The sequence below is a fragment of the Podarcis pityusensis genome (genome assembly GCF_964106645.2).
Source record: "Podarcis pityusensis genome assembly, chromosome: 15".
NCBI classification, from domain to species: domain Eukaryota; kingdom Metazoa; phylum Chordata; class Lepidosauria; order Squamata; family Lacertidae; genus Podarcis; species Podarcis pityusensis.
Window position 1 is genome coordinate 43,362,420 of NC_138040.1, and position 22,358 is coordinate 43,384,777.

General features: G+C 42.9%; 2 protein-coding genes across 5 annotated transcripts in view; both read left to right on the forward strand.

Moving 5' to 3' along the window:
* The window catches only part of BIN3 (bridging integrator 3), a 126,176-nt gene that overhangs the window by 81,347 nt on the left and 22,471 nt on the right, over positions 1-22,358 (forward strand). For 3 of the 4 annotated variants that reach the window (XM_080982623.1, XM_080982625.1, XM_080982624.1), the window contains 2 exons: positions 3,302-3,438; positions 3,998-4,038. In XM_080982623.1, the coding sequence (XP_080838749.1) occupies positions 3,302-3,438; positions 3,998-4,038 (178 nt within the window). Of the gene's footprint in view, positions 1-3,266; positions 3,439-3,997; positions 4,039-22,358 lie in introns of all 4 variants that reach the window. The other variant, XM_080982626.1, reaches the window with a different exon arrangement.
* The window catches only part of LOC308464205 (uncharacterized protein), a gene marked incomplete at its 3' end in the record, with an annotated part of 365,536 nt that overhangs the window by 20,179 nt on the left and 322,999 nt on the right, over positions 1-22,358 (forward strand). The window lies entirely within an intron of this gene.

Here is a 22,358-nt window from a genome sequence, read left to right on the forward strand (position 1 = left end):
GTAGGAGATTCCACACACTCCTTGCGTCTCCGTAGACATTTTCCTTCCATGAAAACCCAATTTTATTTTTACCAGCAGTGCCCCACCCAAACAAGTGCTGCAAATTGATATTTTTACCTAGATGATTATGCTATTTGTGTAGTTATTTTATATTTTATTTTATTTTATTTTATTTTATTTCTAATAAGACTTTCATATTAAAGGGATCCCCAGGCAATGTACAGCAACCAATAGCATACAATATATCGAATCACTTTTCATTTAAAATGATAAAACAATCTAACTGCAAAATTTGCTGTCAAATGGCGAACAAAAGAGGTCTTACCCCACCCCTCCCCAAATGCATGATGAAACGGAAATGATATCTTAATGAAAAGCACTTTTTAGGCCTTCTAAGTAAGTAATAGTGCTATGTTTTGCCATCCTGATTAGATACACAATTTATATTAGTTTCACTAATAGAGATACTGGTTATATATTTTTTATTGCGTTTACTTCATGGAGCTCATCACTCGCTTCTTCCGTCTCATTTTACCTTGCAGCAACACTGTAAGGTAGGAGAAGCTAAGAGGTCCTGAGTGGTCCAAGGCCACTCACAAAGCTTCACAACTGTGTGGGGATTTGAACCTAGATCTTTCCAGTCCTAATCCAAAGCCACAGCCCAGGAGTGACTAACCTGTGGCCCTTAAGATGCAGCTGGGCACCACTCTCATTGGCCCCAATCGTTGACCATGCTAGCTTGAGTGAAAGGGTGATGGATTCCAACGACAGCTGGAGGGCTGCAGGTTAGTCACTCCTGCTCTAACTACTAAATATGGCTGATGCAGAATGATAATTCTGGAAACATGATTGTTAGATTAGAATGAGGAGCAATTAGAGTGATGTAGTCACACTGTCCTATTTCTATTAACAGCTTATCAGCTGTATTTTCTGTCATCAGTTGCCACTTTATGTCAAGGGGAAACATCCAGCCTGGATTTCCTTCCCGGAGATGTGCTGCTCCCCACACTAGAAAAAAACTGGGTGTGGGTTTGCTAAGAGTACAAAAAACTTATCATTTAACATGTACTGCGTGGGGGCTGTGTGGCATTACACAACAAAGGAAATCGGGGCGGGGGAGGGCATTTCCTGTGAAGGAGACTGAAGCAAGCCATAAACCACCAGTTGACAGCTATGGAAGTCACTACAACTGGGATTTGAACCCAGGCTCAGGTAATGTAATGGATACGGGTGGCTCTGTGGTCCAAACCACTGAGCCTCTTGGGCTTGCCGATCAGAAGGTTGGCAGTTCAAATCCCTGTGACGGAGTGAGCTCCCATTGCTCTGTCTCAGCTCCTGCCAACCTAGAAGTTCAAAAGCATGCCAGAGCAAGTAGATAAATAGGTACCACTGTGGCGAGAAGGTAAACAGTGTTTCCATGCACTCTGGCTTCCGTCACGGTGTTCTGTTGCACCAGGAGCGTTTTAGTCATGCTGGCCAGAGGATCCGGAAAGCTGTCTGCAGACAAATGCCAGCTCCCTCGGCCTGAAGTGAGATGAACGCAGCACCCTGTAGTCAAATTGGATTGGACTTAACCATCCAGGGGTCCTTTACCTTTTACCAGGTAGATCTCATTGCTGCTTCTCTGTCAACTTCTGGAGGGAGGCATTCTCCTGCCCTCATTCTGGTACTTTCCCCACAGCTGGATCCACTTGAAATGTACAATGCTATCCTAGCAGTTTAATCCTACATATATTTTATTGGAAATAAATCCTGCTTTGTTCATTGGCGCTTACTCCTAGGTAAGTGTGTGCAGGGACCTTTGCTTTACTTTCATTATCTTGTCACAGCTGCCACCAGATAATTTTTGTAAAACAACTGGGAAGCTGCAAACTCTTAATAGGCTGTGATTTGTTTCATTTTGAAAAAGCTGTAGTGAGACTCTGCAGTGCTTAACCGCCTAGAGAAAAAGGCAGGCCCTGCGCACCTGTGCCTAGTTGAAAGAGAGCCTTACTTGTGCAGTATTATAAATGCTGCATTTAAATGGTATGGACTTGATTGCATATGAGATATTATCTTGGCATTACACAAATTCATTAATAACTCTTCTTCCAAGCCATCCTTTAGTGTTCCTGGAAAGTTTCCCATTAGCATTTTAGGCACTCTGGAGTGTCTGCTCTTTGTGTTTCAGTTTATTCTGTAGAAACAAGATAATGAATGAGTTCCTGAAAAGCTGGATTATGAAGCACTTGACTCACTGCCGGAGAGTATTTGACAGTGCTGGCCTTGGAACAGTGAGGTCTGAGTTCAAATAACAGCTCTCAGGGTGGCTCTAGGCAAGTTATGATGTCTAAGCCTTAGGAAAATGGAAGTACTTACTAAGTGGTGGTTGTGAGAATGAATGAACACAGCAATTTGCAACAGGAAAAGGCTATAAAGTAAGAAGTTGTCTAGTACAGTGGCTGAAAAGGTCTGGTACAGATCAAGAAGTCCCCGCTTCAGATTGTGTGTCTGTCCTGAGCTCAGCAGGTGGCGTTAGGCAAGCTCCCCCCCCCCCCCCCAGTCTCAGGCCTACACCTGTGGTATGAGCTTAATTATGCAGACCTGCCTTACAGGGTAGTTTTAAGGATTACAACAAGATAATGTATGTCAAGTGCTTTGAACCTTGTTGAGTGCATTGGCAGAAAGACAATATGTAAATGTAATAAATATAAGCATTATGCAAATGCTGCTGTGTTGATTTTGATATGATAATCAGATGTCAAATTTTGCCCACAGGCATTCTAAGCCTGGTTTTAAACACATTGCGGGAGGTTTCTTTTATAGCTTGCCATTCCCACCAAAACATTTAAACGTGCCTCAAGTTGGAAGTACAACATGCAGAACAAAGCGACATCTTTTCCAGGGACTTGGCAGGGGTCAAATGTACTCAACAGTAGGTGTGCATGATGCAAACAGAATTAAGAACCAATCAAAGAGACAAGTGTTTACCTGTTAGACAACTTGGTAGACAACCTAGTTTCTTCAGATGCTCTGGGCTACACCTTGAAGGGCAGGCAACCTGGGGTTCTAAACTGCAACTTATTTCAGTTCCAGCCACCCTGCATCAGGGCTAGCCAACATGTACAGTGGTCGGGTGATGGGAATCGTAGTCTAGAACACCAGAATGGCACTGGTTTGCTCACCCTTCCTCTAGACAGCTAGCGCCTTTGAGAGGTCCTACCTGTTGATAGCAACATACTTCCTTGAGTTTCAACAATAATTGTGCAGCTCTTTATCATTAACAGACTTCTTGCTTTCCTGGGTTCTGTCTCAACTGTAGCAATGTCAAAGTCTGCTGTGAAAATCTCATCTGACTTACTGTCGAACCCACTCTGTGAGCAAGACCCCAAATTTCTTGAAATGGTGATGGCCCTGGACACAGCTATGAAGAGAATGGATTCCTTTAACCAAGAAAAGGTAAATGAGAGAGAGAGAGAGAGAGAGAGAGAGAGAGAGAGTGTCTCTATCTGGGGAGAGGAGAGAGTGAAAAATTATGTCCTTCAAGTCCGCCTGCACCTGTTGTGAAGTGTCCTTTTTGCTTGTCTGAAAATAGCCTGTCAAAATTTGCATATACTGAAAGTTTCTGGCTATATATCAGAGGGTGTACAAGTCTGCATGATTGGGATCATGCTGCAAATTGCAGAATTTGGTATTTAGCCATGGATACAATTCTTAGGACTCTTGGGCTTGCAGGGTTTTGTTTTAATTATCCTAGGAACAAGTGGACTGTTCCAGTGAGAACTGAGCATGTTCAGAATGTTGAGTGTCAGCTGGAAGTGAAGAGCAGAAGACATGGGGGTGGGAGAGTGGAAAGGGATCAACCTGGGGATGGGCCAGCAGGCTAGCAGAAACCCTGAAGAACAACAATCTTGTTTAGGAGGCGAGAATGCACTGCAACATTTCATTGCAGGTCCCACTTGTAATTCAGATTGTCTTTCACATCCATTATTGTTGTCCATGTCTCTTTTTCTGGCAGGTGAACCAAATACAAAAGACAGTCATAGAGCCCTTGAAAAAGTAAGTAACAGTATTTTGGAATGAGCAACAGTGTGTGCTTTTGCAGTCCTTACAAGGGAACATGATTTAACATGGGGGCGAGCAATACATGTATCCGTCAGGGAACATAAGTGAAGCCCATGAAAGCTTGTGAAATTGTGTAAATCCCACTTTGTATTCAGGGGATGAGGATCCCAATTCCTAGCCTTCATAGAAGATTCAAAATGTGAAGGAAAAGCATTCTAAAACATTAGAAGCAAGTCTATAATGTCTATATAAAGAATCAGAACATTAGAAATGTGGTTAGATTTACGTAATATGCATGAGTTATATTAGTTGTAGAATTTGGCCAACAAATCACAGAATGTCTATCGTCGTGGAGCAGGTTTGCATGAACAAGAATAGGCACAAGAAAGGCATTAGACATTTCTGCACTCCCATAAAAAGGCTTCCCTACTGCTTCTTTCACTTTCAAAGAATCCTGGCTTGTTGTTCTGTATGAACTAAAGATTGGTTTAACTAACCAGAGTTTCCTGATCTCTGGTTTGTATGTATAAACAATCCAGGATTCTTCAAAACCAATTGTAAATGCTAGCAAGGTCCTTCTCCTGGCTGAGTGGGAGAAGGAGAGGGGAGCATGCCATCCTGAGGTTTCATTGGGCTAATTTTAGCTCAAGCATATACCACCAAAGTATGGCTTGGTGTTAATGTGCAAACAGCCCACTCTGTTCGGGATTGTTCTGGTTGTTAACTTAGTGGATAGATGATCTTGTCTTTTGGTGAAGGAGTTGTATCTAAATCCTATACATATATGAACTGCATGAACTTTAGATTCTATGAACAGTGTGGGTTCTGTCATCTTTATGTTGGAGGTAGCACCTCCCCTATCAAGGCTGATAAAATGTAAAGGTTTCGAAGCTCATCCCCACCCAGCAATACATCTAACCCTGCAGGCGTACTTTTATCCTTGCAAGTCTGTAAGAATCTTTCAAATGTTTAAGTCTTATTAGCACTTACTAGGGCTATAAGCAAGCATTAGCGACTCCTTAAATGAATTTAGGAAGAATTTCAGTTACTGCAACCAAATGACTTCAGAAGTCTTTAGATTCTCTATTTGATTACAAGGAAATAGTGCCAGAGAGAATAAAATGACTTTAATAAGGTAGTGAGTGAGGTAAATTACTGAATAACAACCTTAGTTTACACCTGACATTTTTGTTGTCTCTAGTCTCAAGCAAGAGTCTTATGCTGTTAATATGGTTGCCCTGTGCTAGTATCAAGAGAATCTCTTTCCTCCTATTTTGCTTACACCAAGGAGTTCCAACCTTTCAGACCAAGTAGGCCACAAAAGTCCTTTGGCACAGAACCTGGGAGGGCGGCACACACTGAATTAAATTTTCATATTGTAAATTTAAGTGTTCGCAATATAGTTAATATTATTTAATATACACGTTTCATGTATTTATTTAATTAAATATATATATATTAAACACACAATTATAGTTAACAATTAGTATTTGTTAACAATGCAGACATCAATGGGGTGTCTTAGCTGGAGAATTCTTCACGAGCTGATTGATGTCTACCTTGAAGTTGGCTGTTCACATGTGCAGGCAACTCTTGACTGAATTGTATGTTAAGTTGTTTTGAGTTTTGGACTTCATGAAGTTCATGTTTGAAAACACTTGTACATAGTGTGTGTGTGTGTGTGTGTGTGTGTGTGTGTGTGTGTGTCTTCTTCCTCTTCTTCTTCTTCCCAAAATTCCTTTCTCTTCCCCCACCAATTGGTACATCCCAAAGCTCAAACTTCTATGCACTGCAAAAAAGAAAGCAAAGTCTTTCATGCTAAAACACACACAGACAAACCCCCAGCCTTCTTCTCTGTACTGCCTACTCCCTGGGAGGCTCTGGAGCCCTGGCTGCTTGGGGATCTGGCCATGCTCCAAGCGGCTCCAAAAATGCAGCCTGGTGGTGACACAGAGCTCCTGCAGCAGCAGCAGAGGAGGAGGAACAGCCACAGCAGCCTGCCTTTGGCTGCAGCACACACACTCACTGCCATCTCCATCAGCCTGGCTGTGCTGCCCTGGGTGAGGTAGAGGGTATGGAGCTGCAGAGCCACCAAAAACAGCCTCGAGGGCCGCCCATGGGCCCCATGTTGGACTACCCTGGTTTAAACTATGAAGAACGAGAAATGATTGCAAAATTCTTACCTACTGCAGCAGATTTCCACCCTGTCTATTTTTCATGGTCTCCAGCCATGTTCCTCTTCTGCTCTTACTGCCCTCACTTGTCTGTCTTTTCCTATTATTCCATCTCTTCCTCTTCCCACCCACCCAAAAAAGTATTGTAATTCTCAGTCAGCTTGGATATGGATATTGAGTTCACATTGGAAGGTATAAAAACTGAACAGGCTTGTGAAGAGTACACAACATACTATACTGTAGACCTATCTCAAGGGTAGAATTTGAATCCTTCACATTGTGCTTTATGAATGAGGGGATTACTATGACATGTAGGCTAACGATGGGAGAGAATGGCTAAAGAAGGTAAGGAAAGATGGGAGTGCTTGACTGAAAGCAAGTCTGGACAAGAAAGGTTCCTGCTTGTAGGATGTGCAAGGCTGGTGCTGACCTCTGATCAAAGAAGCATTTGTATATGACTTCCAGCTGATCAGAAAGGCAGGCTGGGAGGCCGTGAGGGGCCACAATATAGCAAAAGGGAAAGTTCTATAACTTCTTGGGATCTTTTGAATTGATTAGGAAATTTGACTTTCCTGTCTGTACAGTCACTGGTTAAGAAAAAATAAATAAATGCCCATTGTGAAAATTGTATTACAACATGCTGCATATTCAGGAAATACATTACTTTGTTTCCCAACTTTATTCTATTTAAATCCAGTTCAGCACACAGATCTCCCTCTCCCCCACCATTGCTTTATGTACACATAGTAAAATCTGCACTAGCTAACCAGTGAGATGTAAAGGTATAAAGCTAAGGTGGAAAAGAGAGAGAGCCTGGAAAGGGGTTGTAGGGCGGAAGTAGTGGGTGGGGAAGGGGTTAAGTGCATAAACACTTTGACAACCAAATGTCTCCTGCAAATACCCACCACCACATGAGCAAACTTACTTGACAAAACCAAACCAGTAAATATTACTTGGCAAAGACAGATTTGGGAATACAAATTGGCTTGTGTAACATGTAGTTCCTGCCTTAGAAGAGCATCCTCATGCCATGCAATTTCACAAAAACTAGGCAAGGTAGGTTGCATGTTTTCCCTCATTTTATTCTCATTGGTAATTAAGGCTGTTAATCCAAAGTGAGTTCTTAACTTATCTGAGAACTAGATGCAAACACAATTTGGTCTCAGACTAACACTTCAGCCCGTGGGCTCCAGAAACTCCCATCTCTGGTTGTTTTTTAATAAGATATTTATTAGGATTTTTAAAATATTACAATAAAAAATGAAAAAGAAAAAAATACAAAATAAAAATGATTAAAAACCACTCAATTTTTCCATTGCTTATTTTTCCTTAGCTTGTTTCCCGGACCTCCTCATACCTCCCTTTTTTGTATTCCAGTTCAGTTTGTTGGTTCAGCAAATCCTTACCCTCTTTATTTATCCTAATCTTTGGTCTTAAAATAGTAACTTTAGATTTTTACCTCTTAACAACCCATTTTTCATATTCCCTTAAAGCATTACAGCTGGAAACCACTTAATTTCTATCCAACATCGTTCTAACATTCATTAATTTTACAATATTTCTGTAGATAATCTTTGAACTTCTTCCAGTCTTCTTCCACCGACTCTTCTCCCCGGTCTCGGATTCTGCCAGTCATTTCTGCCAGTTCCATATAGTCCATCAGCTTCATCTGCCATTCTTCCAGAGTGGGTAAATCTTGTGTCTTCCAGTACTTTGCAATGAGTATTCTTGCTGCTGTTGTGGCATACATAAAAAAAGTTCTATCCTTCTTTGGCACCAATTGACCGACTATGCCTAGGAGAAAGGCCTCTGGTTTCTTCAGGAAGGTATATTTAAATACCTTTTTCAGTTCATTATATATCATTTTCCAGAAAGCCTTAATCCTTGGGCACGTCCACCAAAGGTGAAAGAATGTACCTTCAGTTTCTTTACATTTCCAACATTTGTTATCGGGCAAATGATAAATTTTTGCAGGCTTGACTGGGGTCATGTACCACCTGTATATCATTTTCATAATATTCTCTCTTAAGGCATTACATGCCGTAAACTTCATACTTGTGGTCCATAACTGTTCCCAGTCAGCCATCATATGATGGAATAGGGGCTTGCTCCATCCACTCCATGCATCGACCTGGTATTGCAGAAACTCCCATCTCTGAAACAGTTCTGGAAGCCAAACTCATTTCCGATCCCCTCACTTTTGCCCTTTTATAGTTTGGCAAGTTGAGTGCAGTTACAACCTGCATTTTAAAGCCACCACCCCTTCACATTCCACTTTAGGGTTCATCTGGATCATTTCTCTTCCTCTGCTTCCTGTATGTGAAATGCGAAGCCAAGGAGGAGCCAATGAGAGTAAATGCATATGTGATGCTACAACATTTTTTAAAGAGCCCCAGGACCCATCTGAGCATTAATGAGAGGCACCATCGGCATTCAGGCTTGTGCTCTTCCCCTCTTTCTGATTTTGGAATGCTCTGATAATGTTTCTAGATTAATGAAAACTGTCTTGGGATTCTTTCACTTGTTTCCTGTTAGGTATTGCTTTCCCAAAGGAGATCATCCTCCCTAGCCTCTCCCAGACTTGCCTTGACCTAGAAATGGGCTTTGATTCTAACAGCTGCATTTCATTACTCCCTTCAGTGGTGGTCCTTACAATTTATTAGCTAAAGACATGGATAAATTCAATCCACGCAATTATCGTTAGCGGCAATATATTACAATCAGAGTCATGTGCAGCATAAAACACCTTATTCTCTAGTGTAGCCGTACGAAGCTCCAGGAGGTGTTTGGCGCCTCTGATGAGACTAATCGCTTCTCTTCAAAAGCAGCAACTGACTCAAGGGGGCAGGCACATCTTCCCGAGGTTACTAGGATCAGAAGTTGTATTTTCTTTGTTTTTCCTAGATAATACAGTCCCTTGGTGTGGAATTACTGAGGGTTAATTTCAGTTCATTTAAAATTTTAAGTGAGAATGTTGTGTTCTTCCCTGTGTGGGTTGAGCAGAGTAGAAGGCTGGAAAATTCACCCCAGATCCAATTCAGTCAAAAGTCACCTCTCTTCTGGCTCATACAGCATCCTCCCAGCTCCTCCCTTGCCCCAGGATGGGATTGGTCAAGTGTACAGTGCACTAGCTATGGTGGATAACACAGTTTGTGCTTTGAACAATGCAAGAAGCTCGGATGTTTGCATTCTGCACCTCATTCACACAGTAGCCTCCTTCAGGTGATGTAAAAGTGAGCTCCCTCAATACATGAGTGGGAGCCATGAGGGTGAGCGCAGGAGTTCATCTCTTTGTGTTACTCTCCATAAAGGTGAATATATGAAATGAGGAGCCCTCTTTGCTCCCCTCTGCACTTTAGAGCTCTGCCTCCCCCCCCCCTTGCATGTTGAACAAACTCCCTTTTAGAATCACAGAATGATAGCGCTGGAAGGGGCCACAAGGGTCATCTAGTCCAACCCCCTGCAATTCAGGAATCTTTTGCCAACGTGGGGCTCGAACCCACAACCCTGAGATTAAGAGTCTCATGCTCTACCCACTGAGCTGTCTTTCACACAAAAGTGCCTGAAGAGAACTGATGTCTTTCAAACCAAGAAGACTTGGTTCTGATCTCACTGTGCTGAGTCTCATTAAGCCACCTGAATGCCACTAGTACTAAATAAACAACTGTTTTCTTCCAGCTCCAAGGTTTAAGTTCCTACCAAGTCTTGTGCTGCTGCTCAAGACTCTTGCTTCCTGCAAAGCTTTTTGTTATCCTGATTACAATGTCAGTAGAAAGGTCCATATAAGAAAAGACCCCTGGAGACCAAAAACACAGCAACATTGTAGATCCTGATGCCTGTGAATGGACTAGGCAGACTCTGTAGACCGTCAGGGCTTAAAACTAGTTCAGAGCTTGGCCCTTAGCTGTCACACCAAGACATGCTCAAGGCAACTTACATGGTTTCCTAGTGTGCTTTGCCAGCTGATTGGAGTGGTGGTCCCCAGAGGCACCGAAAGGAGCTGCTTCCAGGCTGCAGAGCACCTCAGACACTGCAGAGAACGTGAGGATCCTGGAGAACTCCCTCCCACAGCAGGGGGTGGTGTGATATATTGACTCTCCTGGCACAAAGACAGAGGGGAAGGGTCCAAATTAACTAACTGCTTAACAGAGTTGGCAGTTTTCCCCTGGAGATTCAGAGTTGCACTGGCATGTGTGGGCAGGATTTATACTAGGTCCAAGGCTGGATTGGCGGTCCCAGGCCTGAGGTAGCAGACAAAAATGGAATGCTTAAAATGGGAAGCTCTGCTGCTGTTAATTTGACCTTTGTGAATACCAGCAACAAGTACAGAGGAGATGCTTCCAAACCAGGTGAGGGTGTTGTGACAGACCCAAGCCAGGAATCCTCAGAAGCAAGAATAAATGGATGTGGAGGTTGTATGCAGAGTCTGAGGTTCATTAGAAAGAACTGGTGGTGTTGCCTCTCTTCAGACTTCTTTCTGCTGCTTTTTCTGTGAAAAGCAAGCTCCCCCTGCCCCTCAGCAGTTTGAATCAGCATGTTGCATAAGCTAAGTTATATCTCCTCAAGAGCGAGTTTCCTATACAGCTGGAAACCAGTGGTGTGTGGCAAAAATTGTCCAGTCTGGAGGCTTGCCACTTGAGTGACCAGCTTTATCCAACCCCTGCTTTTCCAGGCTAGAAGGTTCCAGTAACCTACATTACTAGTAGCAGTGTCTAACCCTCTCTGTAACCCATAAATCTCATCCATTAATCACACAGTCCTGGTCTGTGAATCTTTCTCTGACAGTGAAAGCAGATAACCCAGCCTTTCGGCTCCCTGGGGGGAACTGGGGACCGGAAACAACAAAATCCGCTTTCATGTCCTTACTGGACTCTAATGAGGATTTCATACACAAAGCTAGCCACATGGCCTTCCTTCCCTCCACCCCCATTTGTGCACCCTCCCTCATCTGGGGACTCTTAGTCTTAATCCCTTGTTCCCACTGGTTTGAACTGTCATCTTATTTTCTGTTGCTTTTTGCTGTAGTCGGAAAGGATGGTTTTAATTTCCCTTTCCTGGTGGGTGGACAGGCCTGCGACGGACGTGTGGGCACCGATTATGGAATGACAGGCATTCCTGAACCCAGCCCAAGTGCTTCGGCTAGCTCTGTACCAGTCTCAATCACACCCTTTCCTGCCTCCCATGTTTATAAAGTTTTTCCTCCCCATTGCCTTTTCTGGCTTAGTTACTATTTTTTGTGTTCTTTTAATTACCACCCTTTCCTCTTCTCTCCCCAAGTCCTGTTTTTCTGCTCCTTTTCCCTTGTCCTGCTCTTCAGTTCTCTTTAGCTGTCCTTCAAGAGGCAGGCCTCATTTCTTCTCTGGCAGCAGATCTTCTGCTCAGGCTTATTATACCTTCCAATATATATTTGCATTATTGGCCCATTAAAAAACACAAACCCAACTGGGAATATTTGGTGAAGAAACAGCATGACAGAAGATAAGAGTCTTTTGGGGGCAGTGGGAACAACAGAAAAATAGCCAGTTTTGTTTGGGCTGCTGATAAAAGTGGAAAGTTGTCTGGTTTTGCATGATTATGGGTGATCTGATAGATGTTTCTGCTTTGAAAAGGTGATTATCATATTAAAAATGTGTCATTTTATTTATGTATTGTTCAGAAATGATAAATTTTCATCCATAACAAAAAATATGGTACATTGGCCATGCAAATAAAACTTTATATCTCTTTATCTACAAGCTTCCTCAAAACCTACCCAGCCAGATTCCATTCTTTGCTTTTTGACCAGGAGTCACTGCTGAATGGTTTCTTGAGCCTTTAGTGGAGTAGCTTTGAATTCACATGATTGTAATGGGAAACAGCATCTGGTGTCTTGTCCCCAGACTAACAGCCGCACAACAGCACAAGCCACGTTTCATATTCATCAGGGATGCCCAACATCTGGTTGACTGGTCGATTCCTGAGAGGTTCTGGTTGATCGCAGTTGATCACTGGCTCCTTTTACTTTGCGGTGGCATAATAGCATCCAGCCCTGCCCCCTCGCCCCATCCTCCATTTCTGCAAGATCGCTGAAAAGGAAGACAGAGTTTTTGCTGTGAGGCAGATTGTTACCTTAGCAATCGGCTGGTGAGCGACTTCCCCCTTTCCTCAGTTCTGAAATTTCCCTCTCCATAATGTGACATTATTCCCTAAAAAAAGCTGAACTATTGTTATAACCCCCCCCCCCCAAAGCGGGGCTTTCCTCCCTAAAAAAAGCTCAACAACTTTGACCTGAAACCCCCCTCCCCCCAAAAAAGGGGTAGATCACTGCCAGTTTTTTATTCTGTGAGCGGATCGCAGTCGGTTGGGAGTTGGACGTCCCTGATATACATGATGCACAGCTTGACAGCAAAGTCTCAAACCTGCCACAGACAGCTTGGAAGAATGGTTGGGAAGGGAGGGTATTCTCAAGGAGGGATTTGAGTAAAGTGGGGAGGCTGCTTGGAGTATGCTAAGATAATGATAGTACTTACTAATGATGGTACTTAACATTGACTCAGCCCCTTGTGTTTTGAAAGCATCAAGAGATGGTTAGGCACTTTAGATTGCCCACTTGTGCTTTAGCTGTTCTGATTCCCATTTTTAAAGAAGAGGGAACACATTGCCAGATGTCATTCAGCTAGTCTGGCTAGCAGTGATTCCAAACTTTCCTTTTCCTTTTCTTTTTTATTTGCTGTATACTTTGATACGGTGCTCGAGGCAGCACATCCCAATAACACATGCACATAAATGCATACACATACTCAGCCATATAAATATGAAATTGTTGTATTGAAACCATTGAGCCAGCAAGTCTGGAGTATTGTCTGTAGTGATTGGTAACATCCTTCTGGGATCTCAGGTCTTTCCCAGTCGGGCCACCTGACATCTATTGTAGAGAAGCCAAGGATTAAACCTACCATGTGCAAAACCCCTTCTCAGTAAGAAGCAAAAGCTGAGCCACACTAGGCAAGAAAGGCTTTGTTTTATCCTCAGACCTTGCTTGCTATGAGAGCATGGATCTTCTGCCTTTTTAGAACATCACCCACATAGCAGAAGGAGTTGAGACCAGCCTGTTTGTTCTAGGAGAGTGGATCTCTCATGGTATAGGACAGCAAAAAGAACGTTGCATCCTGTTCCAGGAAACCCAAGTCTTGCTATGTTGTTGTGGTATCCATTCCAAACTTGGGGCAGGCCGACTTGAAAGCTTGCATGGTGAAGTGGTTGTCAGCATGCTGCTCTTGGATTCTCAGCAGGTACTTCTGAAATATGGTTTGCGGTCACTGGGCTGGGAAGGGTGGATTTATTGCTGGTTTTGTTTCTATAAATGTAAAGGACTTCATGTTTTCTTAAAATAAAGTTGTATAAAAAAAGATTGTGGTGGCACAGCAAACTTAGGATTTGGGAACATGATAGAGAATTTAACACATGCAGATTCAAACTTAACAAAAAGTGCTGATCTCGATTGAATATGATCCCTGAAATGGGTGGTTTGAGCTATACTCCAGAGTGGGCAGTCAGAAGAGGCAAACTTAAATACAGTTGATGAAAGTGATCAAATATCTTTCAGTTTTATCACCTGGATTCTATGTGTGTCGAGCGCCTTGAAACAAAGTCAGGAGCTTCTTAAGGTGAATTTGACTGCTGTCTTCAGGTGTCAGAGTGTTCACTTACGAACATGTCCACGTGCAGGATGCGGCCTTGAAGCAGTCAGTGTCCGGATGGGAGACCACCTGGAAGCCCCTTGTGAGCTGCCTTGAGTTCCATGAAGAAAGGTGTGATGTAAGAGTAACAACCTAACAATGTGTCAGTACTTCTTGGTGATATGTTTTTATATTCTAGGAGTACTGTAAGCTTCAGTCAGATTAATCAACCAAATCCTAGGTTGATTACTCAGTGGGATTTAATTTAAACTGGTGAAGTCAGCTTTTAACTGGAGAGGTTGAGCGTTAAGAACAAGTGCTTAAAAAAAGACTATTTGGTTCTGGTATTTAAGGTAATGGGGGTGTTAAAGATTAGCTTTCCTTCCAACAATGCACAGTAGGTTTTATTTATTAAATTGTACATTACCTTGGTCTTCCATCATTATCTCCAAAAAGGCATTCATTTTGAGGCTTTGGCAGTATGCAGACAATAATAATTATTATGATTATGATTATTTATTTGTACCCCACCCATCTGGCTGGGTTTCCCCAGCCACTCTGGGCAGCTTTCAACAGAGTTTAAAAATACATTAAAACATCAATCATTAAAAACTTCACTAAACAGGGCTGCCTTCAGATGTCTTCTAAACATCAGGTAGTTGTTTATCTCTTTGACATCTGATGGGAGGGTGTTCCACAGGATGGGTGCCACTACCGAGAAGGCCCTCTGCCTGGTTCCCTGTAACTTGGCTTCCTGCAGAAAGGGAACTGCCAGAAGGCCCTTGGCGCTGGACCGATACATTTCAGTTGCATCAGTCAGTTAAAAGCAGGCAGTTAATGAACTAAAAGATTAGCGACTGTGGTTATTAGTGTGCAGAAAAGCAGTTCTCAGTTTGCTAATGGGGGGTGTTGTAGCTGTTATTGGATTACAGCTACCGTAAGACAGAGGTCGGCAACCTAAGGCCCATGGGCTGGAAGTGGCCCATGAGGGTCGCTTAACTGGCCCATAAGCCGCACCTGAACCGAGCCGCCCACTCAGTGAGTTCCCGTGCGCTGTGCTGAACTGGCACAGCACGGCGCGGGACTCTCTTCCGCGGCTCCGGAAATTGCTTCTGCGCATGCCCAGATGCCAGAAATCGCGCTTGCGCAGAAGCGATTTCCAGCGCCGTGGACATGTGCAGATGCGTTTTCCTGCGTTGCACTGCACCAGTCCGGCCCATGCCCGGTAAGCCTTGCCAACCCCTGCCATAAGCCATGATGACTGGGGCTGATGGGAGTTGTAGTCCAACAACAGCTGGAGCCTCCCTCTGCCATAGGGTAAGCAAACATCGGAATTCACCCTTTCTTGCAATGTTTGTGATTCTCTTCTTTTAGTAAGAGCTGTAGGACAGTGGAAGGCACTCCTTCGAGAGGTGGTGGACTCTCCTTCCTTGGAGGTTTTTAAGCAGAGGTTGGGTGGCCATCTCTCAGGGATGCTTTAGCTGAGATCCCTGCATTGCAGGGGGCTGCACTAGATGACCCTCGGGGTCCCTCCAAACCCTACACTTCTTTGATTCTATTATTCTAACTTCTGGGAGGGCTGCAGCATTCGATTCAAATTGGCTAAAAAGCATTCTGTCTACAAAAGCATTCTGATACATAGGACATAAGGTTTTTTATTTTTAATGCAAAACAAGTAGTTCTAAAAACTGAAGGTAGCAAGTGCAGTCTTAGGAGAGGGAAGCATTTCGTCACACACACAAAATTGCCACTGTGAGGCCTACTGTGACCCATTGTCTTAAAACACAGTGGTATTATTGCCTCCCTTGTATGTAAACTTAATTGACTGAGGCTGTAGTCCTAACCCCACTTACCTGGGAATAAGCCCCTTTGAATTCAGTAGAACTTACTTCTGAGTAGACATGGTTCAGATTGTGCTGTAAGATTATTTAGTCAGGTGGTGGCCCTAGTTGCAGGGATCCACCCAACTTTTTTCTCTTCTGCCTGCTGTGGACATGCTGCAGTGTGCTGAATCCTTGTCTGCGCATAGCAGCATAGCTGCTGGGTGGTAATGGGTCTGTTGCAGTCACAGTGTCACAGCTGGAGAAAGAAAGAGTGAGTTTCCATTTTCAAGGAACAGACTTGTCAGGCAGGTTGACTAGTTAATGAACACAGCAGCGGTGGGAATCCTGATGCTGCTTTTATCTTTTCAGGGCACTGTCTTTCAATCCTCATCCTTTAATTATGGGAAGCTGAAGGGAGACTGCGAATGCAAAAAGAAGTGGCAATATTATTTATAATTCAGTGTGTCTTCTAAAGTCTGGCATTCCCCACCCATAGGTTAAAGTGTCACCTTAAGCAGAGTTTTGGTGGCACATTCCTCTCTACTTCCAGCAGTGGGGAAACTGTGCTTCTGTATTTTCATTTAGCTATCCCCATGTAGCTAGCTATTAATACCTATTGCTTCTGAGTTTTTATTATTACCACTCCATTCTCCTCTTTACCCAAGCAGAATCTCCAGAGAGAAAGTGATTCCAGCTTCCTCTGAGATCAGCAAACATGTGGGTCCAACTTTGGGCTTCCTACACATTCAGCAGTTATAAAATGCTGTCCAAACTGCATGGTCTGCCTGCCCCAGTTCTGCACGCTGAGAAATGTGTGGCAGCAGCATTCTAGACTGGGAATCTGTTGGATCACAAGTCGTCCTAACTGCTCACCTTAGATTACAGCCTCTTTGCCCGTGCAGTAACCATTCCTTGCTCAGCTCTGGTTCTTGTTCTTGTTCTCAATCCTATTTTTTTTTTTGTACCTGCTCCTGGCCTTCTCCTTTCCTGCGTTAGACCAACACAGCTACCTACCTGAATCCTTCTTTCCTGTTTTTGCCATATACCGATCAGCCTTGCATTGTTGTCTTTGAATTGTGTCCTATCCTTTCAGCATTCAGCATTATCTTTTTTTGCTGCTGGTGGAGCAGAACCCCATTGCCCTAATGGACCAACCACCTCTACTGTCATCCTCTTTTCCAGGATTATTTTTTTTTGGGGGGGGGGGGAGAAAGACAGGTAAACAAGGCACACTTCCATACTTTGGGGGAAGTCAAGATCTCTGTTACTTGGAGGTGCTCCAAGCATGCACATTGATAGGTGTGTAGGGCCTCTTAGCACTGCCAGTGAGGCACTCCACACCGAAAGCCCTGCAACGTCCTGAGGCGTACTCTCAGTGATTCTGAATGCCGCTAACTTGGATGTCATCTTTGTCTTTGCACATCCTTACTGTTGCATAATCAGGGCACCCATTGTATCTTGGCTGAAGGTACCAGTAGCTGTTCTTCAGGTGATCCCAGTAGCAGGGAAGCTGTGTAGATCAGTGGGTAAGGGCAGCTTGTAGACTTTGAATAATCTCACCCCTCCCCTCCCAGTATGGTGCATGACCCATGCATTAGAAGTCCTTATGAGACAGCAGTTGCTGAATATACAAACCTTGTACTATAGCTATTTTTAAAGCAATCTGTTGTGCCATGTCCCTTCATTAGTGCCTGGAAAAACATCGCTTTGTGAAATTGAGACTACTAGAATGTTGTAAGCAGGAAAAACAGACAGACACATCAATTAGTTTTCAGAAATATATTTTAACTCAGATGGTAGCAGAATCTTTGTTTTTAAGTTAATGTCCATATTTTTGTGATCCATATAAGCTTTTTCAATTCCTCATTCCTAAGAAATTAATGATTTTACATACCATCGTTAATGTACATGGTCCTTAACAGAGTAACATGGTTCCTCCCTTCACTCAGACAGGTCCCTGGCCACAGAACATAATGTCTAAATTTCATTGGAGGCAAGGGAGAAGGAAGGTCAACAGGAGAGAAATGTGAGCAAATGTTGATTATATGGTTTTTTAAAACAATAAAAATACAAAATAAAGCCATGACTTTGGGACAATCACTATATTTCAGAATAACCTATTTCATAGGGTTGTTGTGATGATAAAATGGAGAGGGGGAAACCATGTATGCTGCCTTTTGCTCATAAGAATATAAGAAGGCTTTGCTGGATCAGGCCAATGGCCCATCTAGTCCAGCATCTTGTTCTCCTGGTGGCCAGCCAGGTGCCTGGGGGAAGCCCTGCAGGCAGGATTTGAACACAGGAGCAGCCCTCTGGCCTCCTGTGGTTTCCAGCAACCAATTTTCAGAAGCATGACTGTTTCCAACCGTGGAGGGAGAACAGCCGTCAGGACTAGTAGGTCACTGGAGGAAAGGTAGGATGTGAATGTAGGAAATAATGATGCTGATTAGATTATAAACTGCCCTGAGCATTTCTTTTAATTTAAATTTGTGGAGGGGGAATACTTGAGTTTCATTTTGGTTGAGGTGAAGACAGATGGTTGTATTGAAAGTAGCACTAAGTAGCTCCTTGCATGAGAGAAACAACTTGTGCAACAGGACTCCCCACCCCCACCCCCAAATCTGTTCTGGGGATTCCCCCAACCCTCTGCAGCAAATCTGGGGACAGGATGGGGGTGAAGAGGTGGAAGTCCCATTGTGCTAGTGGAAGTTGTTCCACTTGCAGTTATTTAATTGAATACCACTGTAGTGGGTTAAAGTCAAAGGAGTCACAAAGAATTCAATTCACAGGCTCCAGTTACCTGGAGAATGGGTTCTTCTTTGCTGGAAATCTGTTACAGATACTTGATAACATTATTTTCATTGCATTTTCAATATCTCTCTGCGTGTGCACGTGCGTGAGCACAGCCATGAACTCTATACAGAAATGCCTTTGGGCCTGCCCCTCATGATGTCCGCTGCTGGGACGTCAGGAAAGCTAAGCTGTGCTTTGCAAACCTGGTCTTGGCAAACTTGGTCTCTGGCCTAATGTGCTGGGAACAGCCCAAGGGGACACTCAGCAGATTTTCTGAAGTTGCCTTCAAGGATGAGTGCTGTCCTCACAGTCATGTAGAAGCAGTTTTTCTATTGTCAATTTTATCAGAGGGTTATAGAACGTATAGTTAACTTTATCCCCTCATGAAGTGGTTTCCTTATGATAAAGTATCTTCTTTCGGGGGGGGGGGTCTGTATCATAAATCCATTACCAAACAGGTGGCAAAATATCTAAGTGCTGTAATATCTCTTAGACCTGCTGCAATTGCTAGTTACTAACTTATTACATTCTGAGACTGTGATTTTGTATTTTTTATGTTTCATACTTTTAAAATCTTTTGTTGGGGTTGTTTTGAGGAAATTCATTATGTTTGCAAACTCATTGTTGCAATAAGTCCCTATTTTTTTCCCTCTGATAGTTGCAGTGTTCGTCCATACATTGAGCAGAGAATCCTTACATGGCATTTTTATAAAAGTGGGGTCTCTGTCTGTATTTTGCCATGTGGTGGGCAATTATTATATGTTGACATTTCCTTAGTTTATTTTGTTAAAAAGATAAATAAACTCAGTTCACCTTCATTTGCTTCCACCATTCACTGTTGACACCTCAGCTATGATACCCAGTTAGGGAAACAATGGATCATAAAGCGGATTGTTTTAAATATATCTGATTTCACATATTAATATATTTTTATTAAAGTGTTTTAAAACTGTTTTTAGGGCCAACCTCTCACAAGCCAGCTTCCAACATATAAAGACACAAAGGTATACAAACCTTAAAAATATATTTTTAAAAATCAGCATAAAACAGCAATAGGAATCTATAACAATCAAAATAGCAATAAGAACAGCATTGAACCCAGCATACTATAGTTAAAATCCAGTTAGCAGCATAATCTATTTCAGGAAAATATGATTCAGAACATGGAGCCTGTAATGATGGCACGGTGCATATTTAACCCTTCCTGTTGGTGATTAACAGGGTCTCAGCTCTTGGCTTCACTCTTACAGTTGAACTCAGAACTGAAAGGGGCATGTCCCATTACAGTAATACTTTCTGGAATAGTTCTATATTCAGTAACAAATGGGAAAAGGGAACATGCTACGTAGTAAGTTCTGCATTCACTGACACTTTTTGAGACTTATCTTTGTAAATTTAGTCAGATTGTCACAGAATTAAAATGCAGCATCTTCTTGGGCTTGATGGACCACATCACATAAATGGGCAGTAGCCTTTTCTTCCCCATCGCTTTTTCTCTGACATTCTAGTGTCCCCAGTCCACTAGGATCACTGTTCATTGGTTGTTCCTTTTGACCTCTGCCTTTAAGAGTGAGATGTTTCCCCCCAAGCCCATTAAGACCATGATGTTGATCTATAATTCTCTGTAGCCAACAGCAAGAGGCACTCTTTTAGCTTTTGCCATAGTTAGAGACCAAAACAAGCCCTGCTGCACCACCAATCATGGGGGGAAAGCCCCAAATCCCATAGTTGCAGCATCCCATAAATGCAGTTGTGGCCAGTTGCGTGGAATAAAGATCCTAGGGACAAGTCTGTTTCACTGATGCTTTTTGCGTACAGCATACAGAGCTGTTTTCTCTCATTGAGGCAATATCATTTCACAGCATTTGCTTTTAATGCAACCATAGAGCCAACACACATTTCGCTAATAAAATGAGGTGATGGCAGAAGCAAAGTGATGTATCTCCAAGTTCCTTGGGACCTTTTGAAGAATACTGGAGCCTGTCTTTCTAGGTTGAGAAACAGCCAGCTTCTGGATTCTAGCGGCTAAGCAGCACCGTGAGAGACTGCTGTTGCTGGCTGGCCTGTTTGTGGACTTCCCAAAAGATGTTATTGGCCACTGTCAGAAGCAGGATGTTGGATTAATTAGATTAATTAAGAGCAGGGCTGCTCTTATATTCCTAGATCAGGGGTAAGCACTGGCAACCCCTGGGCTAAATCTTCATGTGCCCTTGCACACTTGCCAATTCAGGGGTGAAAAAGGACTTTGGAAGGACCATCTCTATGGGTGGATTCAATGGCAACCCCTGTGGGGGCTGGGACAGGGACCTACCGTCTTTGCCTCTCTGTCTTGGAATGGTATTCTCTGGTGGATCACAGTGGTAGATAGTCTGGTCTGATTATTGTTTTCAATATATACAGTGATTGATCGCCTCATGCCTAGAAACAACTGCTGCAAACCTTTGCATGAGCGTTACAATTTCAGATTGCAGGCGAGGGCTACTTGGCCTTACAAATAAATTGGATATAAATTCTCATACATGGTAATAGGTTTGTCCATAGGAATGACTTCTCAGAATACAGAAAAGTGATATAACAGGGGGAAGAAGACTAGACTAGAACCCTTCTCACTAATATGTTAGTTTGCTGTGTGCATGGGATCTCTCTCTTTCTCTCATACACACACAAATTATATATAATATGTAATTTGTATGGAGGAGTATTGAGCCTTGTGACCCCCACCCCCCACCTCCACCCCACCCCCCGGAATGTGAAGTGGTACCATCTGACATGACCTGCATTAATTAATAAAATTTCTTCTTGGGTCTAATTAAACACAAAGGACCGTCCTTGGAGATTATTATGTATGTCCAGCAGGACTCCCATCTTTCATGCTTTGAACATATGAATCTTTAGCAACTATAGCATGGCAAGGATTGCATAGTTAGTCCTTTAAATCAAAACCACAATTATTCTGAGGTGCTTAAGTCCTTCCCAACAATGTAGAAATCTAAGTATAGAAGCAAATGTCAATAGCTCTTATGTTTTAAATAATACCACAGTACCTTTCCTGCTGTTATGTCTTTCGTACAGGCTATTACAGGTGAGTAGGTTTTATAGATTAGATTTTATGGCGCAGCGGCATCTGAAATATCTAAGAGCACAACATGGTGTGCTTATTGGCATAAAGGCTTGAGGGGGAGGGAAGGGGAATCTACTGGGGCACCTCTTCCGTGTACAGAGTGCTTCTCACAACGTAGAGACCTAAGAGCCGTAATAATGGTGGTTTGGTTTTAAAGTTCTGTCTACAGAATTCTAACTGCATTTCCCAGGAGATTATGAATGCAGGGGGCAAATTTACTTCTATTTTAGCAGCTTTGTGTGTTCTGTGGGTCTTGGTGTTCATTAGACTACTAAGGATTTGAGAGTGTTTGCATTTATTATGTAGGCATTCTGCTTCGTGGTACTAGAAGCTAAATGTTTGCACTGAAGTCAGACACCAACCCCAAGCTGAGCTGGACTGTTCTGGAAAGATTTGGGACTTGTCTAAACTGAAGTCAAATCCCTCCAAATCACCCCAAACTGAACTAGGAGCCTCAGAAGCAACTTAGATATATTTTTTTAATATCTCTTTTAGGTTCCCCACCCCCAAATCATATTTAAAGGCAACTAGCGCAAACACTCATGCATCTATCCTTCATAAATTTGGCAGGTTTCTTGCACCTCTCTGATATGTGCGGTTATGCAAATTGTCCACAAAAGTGGGAAGGATCAAATGAATCCTAAGCCACCTTGAAACTGTAAAAATTGCCCAGGAAAACCACTGCTGTTAGTTTCTGCATTTAGTCCTTTGAATCCAGTCCCTGGTTGGTAAACTGCTTCCTATC